This window comes from Leucopleurus acutus, assembly GCF_964270905.1.
Source record: "Leucopleurus acutus genome assembly, chromosome: 10".
In the NCBI taxonomy this organism is placed as follows: Eukaryota; Metazoa; Chordata; class Mammalia; order Artiodactyla; family Delphinidae; genus Leucopleurus; species Leucopleurus acutus.
The window spans coordinates 38,913,995-38,918,738 of NC_139153.1; the positions used below are offsets into that span (position 1 = coordinate 38,913,995).

The 4,744-nt window shown below is 59.7% G+C and overlaps 1 protein-coding gene across 1 annotated transcript; it reads left to right on the forward strand.

Moving 5' to 3' along the window:
* Positions 1-604: 604 nt before the first annotated feature.
* Positions 605-4,299, forward strand: LOC309967595 (uncharacterized protein; the record flags this gene model as incomplete). Its single annotated transcript, XM_082848376.1, has 3 exons — positions 605-1,205; positions 1,301-2,245; positions 3,035-4,299. The coding sequence occupies 3 exons, from the start codon at positions 605-607 to the stop codon at positions 4,297-4,299; spliced, it is 2,811 nt and encodes a 936-aa protein (XP_082704502.1).
* Between the last annotated feature and the right edge of the window lie 445 nt (positions 4,300-4,744).

Here is a 4,744-nt window from a genome sequence, read left to right on the forward strand (position 1 = left end):
TGGAGCAGAGAGACTGCCAAGGAGCTGCTGTCCCTGGAGCGGGAGCTGGGGAACATGGGGGAGGGGAGTTAGAGCCTGAGCCTGGGCCCCTCACCCACTTCTGCCTCTCAGGACTGAGTGGTGAAGGGGCTTTGCCCCCCACAGGGGCCTCGGGTCACACACTTGGAACTGCATCCCTGGGTCAGGGTTTACGTCTCAAGTTGCCACGTGGGAAATGGGGAGAAAGAGGCAAGTCTGGCATCTGAGGTAAACTGGGAACCCAGGGGCTTCCTCAGTATCTCCCCTGCCTACCTTTTTCCCTTGGCCTTATACACGCTCTCGCCTCTAGGAGCACTGCCCTCCCTCTAGGGCTGGCCTGGGCAGAGTGGCCACCTGGCTGGCAAGGAGATAGGAGGCCAGTCTAGGGTTGGCAGAATTCACTGGGGTCCCTTGGCCTTTCTACCTCTCAAGATTCCCTGGGCAGGCCCCCATTCCTCAGGAGGGTGGGGCCCCTGGTTTCCCACACTCTCTCACCCTCCCCCAGGTCACTGGGGGCTGTGATGTGTGGGGTTGCCACACATGGCAACGAAGTGGGGGCAGGGCACCTAGGGCATGGAGCAGGACTATGGAAGTCACCAAGAAAGTGGGGGGCCCTGATCCATCGGGCTCCCAGGGCCACCCCTCAGCTGGCAGCCAGCAGCTGGGCGGTGGCCCTAGAGGGTCCCAGGGACCATGGATAAGCTCAGGATCTGTATACTTGAGGCAGGGGTTGTCACTGTCCACCGAGGCCATCCTTGATAGGTCCTATGGCTCAGCCTCCCAGGCCCATACCCACGAGCCCAGTCACCAGCAACTCTGGGACCCTGCTGAGGTTAGCTCCCAATGTGGCTGTGAGCGGGCCTCTGAGGATTCCCTGAGACTCTCCTCCACTAGCTCGTTTCCAGGCTCTATCGTGGGAGCCCAAACACATCTCGTCACAGAGAACAGGACCCTGGCCCTACCGGTGTGCAGGCACGGTGACCGCACCAGTGATGTGGCCCAGCTCGGACTCTGCTGTTCCCGGCTTCAGGTGCAGATGGCGGGGGAGGGCAAGGCTCCAGCTAAAGTCCTAGTAGGCTGGGGCAAAGGCCCCTGCAGCCCCAAACAGATAGCCCCATTGGGCATTAGGAAGAGCCGGTGGCTACCGTATTTTCTTTCAGGGGAGGATGGCTCAGCTGCAGCCCAAGGTCCTCTTCTGGCTCCGGCCCAAGCTCAGGGCCAGGGCCAGTGCTCAGTGCTCAGGCTCCTCCAACTCCAACTCCAACTCAGGCAAATACTCCAGCTCTGGATACAATCTCAATGTCAGCAGCAGTTGAATCTTACACCTGCAACCTTGACCACCTGATGGATACCAATGCCATCACCAAGGGCCTGTCCCAAGACCTCTTGCCCAGGAAATGTGGCAACCAATGGTCTATCCAGTTGGAGTCTCCCAAAGGGGTCACATCCTGCCAGGACAAAGTGAATTTCCATTCTCAGGATGAGCCTGCCACCCCAGCACACACTCCAAAAGAGTCCCCAGACCAGGCCCAGGAGCTCGAGGTTGCCCAAAGGCCGGTGTTACCAAGGCAGCCTGAGAACCAAGTGGAGAAACCCATGGTCTGTACCTCCAGGCCAGGCAGCCCCAAACCGGGCTCAGGGCCCCCAGAAACCCCCAAGTCCAAGCGGGGTAACCAGGAGATCTGCAGCTCTCAGCCAGGTCAGCAGCCCCTCAATGCTTGCAGCAACACCTGCTCAGGTGTGCCGCCGTCTGCCTACCAAGTAACCTGCCGCAACTCCCCCACAGTACAGCCTCCCAAGGAAGCCATGCAGATACCCCCCTCCAGTGCCCCTACCTGCCAGCTCCGGGATGCTGTGGAAGACCGTGTGCTGGTGTTTGATATGGCCACGGGCAACACCAGAATGGGGCTGCTGTGCCATGACCCCATGGGCTCAAGGGCAGTGCTGGTGGGCCTCATGCCCAGCCACCCATCCATCTGTGCCTCTGAAAATACGTTGTCCACCCGGCCATTGACCATGCCCATCTTCTCCCCTGACAGTGATGGCTCCAGCTTCTGGTCCACCACACCCATGGTGTCCAGCCCTGTGCCCTCCAGCCTTTCATCTGGAAGATACCGAGAGGTGGCCCTGGTTCCCAAAGAGGCCAGGCTCAACCTGGAGTCACAAGGCTCCCCTGATACTGAGACACCCATCAGGATGGGGATGCTCACTGGGCATGTTCCACTGGGTATGCCCCTCCAATTTGGAGAGAGGATACTGAGCCATGCCTATGATCCTGGCTGGTCCAAACCTGACGCTGAAAAAAACCGAAACTAGTCACACCATCTGGATGCAGGATGCCTCCGGGATGCAGGACACCTCTATGGTCCAGGCCAAGAAACTGCAGTGGATGAACTCAGAGCAGACCCCAGAGCCTGTACCACCAGCCCAAAACCAGCAGGTGCCCAGACCCCTGCTCCAGGAGGATGTAGGCAACCACAATCAGAAAGAGGTCATTATTGCTCACCCTGACAGCCCTCAGGTCAAAGGTGCTGGGCACGCCCCACTCTGTGGTCAGCCCCCACTAGCTGAGCAGCATCCCCTTTCCTGGCAGCCCCCTTCGGCCGGTCAGCCTCCCTCTGCAGAGCAGCGTCCCCTTCCCAGGCAGACCCACCTTTCTGGATAGCCTCCCCTAGCTGAGCAGGCCCCCTCCACCAAGCAGCTCCCACTTCCTGGTCGGGCCCCTCTCACTGGAGCCCCTATTGCCAGGCAGCTTTCTCTCACTAGGCAGCCTCCCTTTTCCCAAGAACCCCCATCTCCAATAAGCCCACTCTCTCAAGAGGTCCCCCCACCACTAGGGACCCTGGTCAGGCCTCCACCCTGTGCCAGGAAGGTGAGCCATTGGGCCCGCCTACCCATGTGGGGGTACTTCGGGTGACCCCGGCCCCTGAGGAGACCTGTGTCTATGTAAACAGAGAAAATGTTGGTGTCAGTGCTGGTCAAAGCTTCAGCTCACATCGGCTCTCATCCTGGCAAGCTGGCAGCTGCCCCAGGGAGCGGGAGGAGCAGCCTTCCCTGCTCACATTCACCACACCTGGTCCTGGCTGCAAGGTCTTGTCCACGGCCACGGTGGGCACTGAGGCCCACGGTCCCCGGTTCAAGCTGACAGCTGAGGACATTACACACTCGCCAGTGGTGGCGCAGTTTGGCCTTCTCCGAGGGGCCTGCTATGAGCTGGTGCCCACCATGGATGTTCTGCCAGTACGGTCCCCAGTGCTCTGCCGCCATTCATGGGACCCCTACCAGGACATGGCAGCTGTGGTGATCGACACAGGCACAGGCTTCACCAAATGTGGACTGGCTGGAGAGGACCACGTCCTCAGTGTGCTGCGCTCACGCATCCAGCTGCTCCAGCATCCAGTCCACGGCCAGCCCAGGTATGCAGTGCCTGAGAACCGAGAGGGTTCCTACTCGGTGCTGAATCGAGGAGTGGTCTCTGACTGGGATGCACTGGAGGTGCTGTGGCAGCACCTGTTCTATTGCAGCCTGGGTGTGCAGCCCGAGGAGCTGGCTGTGCTTGTGGCGGACTCACCCACCTCACCATGCACCAACCGAGAAAAGGTGGCTGAAATACTCTTTGAGCATTTCCATGTGCCAGCCATGCAGACAGTGCATCAGGCCCTGCTGGCACTCTATGCTTATGGGCGGACCACTGGGCTGGTGCTGGGCAGTGGCCATGGCACCTCCTCTGTGGCACCCATCATCACCGGGGATCTGGCCCCACTTGACACCTACCGGCTGGATGTGGCGGGTGCTGACCTCACTGAATACCTGGCTCAGCTGTTGCCGGCAGGTGGCCAGTCACTGTTCAAGGCATGGCTGGTCAACCAGATTGAAGAGGGCTGCTGCTATGTGCCCATGGACATGACAGCTGAGATGGCCCGTGCCCAGGCCCTGGCCCAGGTGGACTTTTTGCTTGCAGACAAGCAGGTTATCACACTGGGCTCTGAGTGTTTCTGCTGCCCCGAGGCCCTCTTCCAGCCCAATATGCTAGGCCTCAATCAGCCAGGCCTTCCACAACTAGCCCTCCTAAGTATCAGCCGGCTGGAGGCCAAGCAGCAGGAGCAGCTGCTGGCCAGTGTGGTGCTGGACGGTGGCGGCACCCTGTTGAGTGGCTTTCCTGAGTGCCTGAGACAGGAGCTGGGCCCCGGTGCCACTGTGCTGGGCTCTCTGCACCGTGCTGCTGCTGCTTGGCTTGGAGGCTCCATCATGGCGTCCCGGGACTCCTTCCAGAGCCTGTAGCTCAGCCACCGTGAGTACGAGGAGGAGGGCCCATGGGCCATCTATAAGTACCATCTGTGAGCACATAAAAGTTCTTTCTGGTTCTGCTTCTTTTGACCACTGTGGCATATTTTAGGCACAGGGTGGTGGAGGGAAGGGCAGGGATCCAGACATGTGGTCAGGGATGGGGCCCTTGGCACTGCCAAGGCATACCCTGCCTCTACACACTGGAATTCCATGGGCCTTGGCAATCCTATCCTTTCCAGAGAGCCCCACAGCCCCACAGCTGACATTGGCCCTGGTCTAGCCTGACCTTTATTGCACCCCAAGGGCAACCACAGAGAGTGGCGGCTGTGGGTTTTGCCCTGTTGCCCTGGCGACAAGCTCAATTACCCTTGATTGCCAGCTCGTTGCCATGGCAATTTCAAACATAATGTAATAACCCACACAGCTTGGAGTGAGTCAT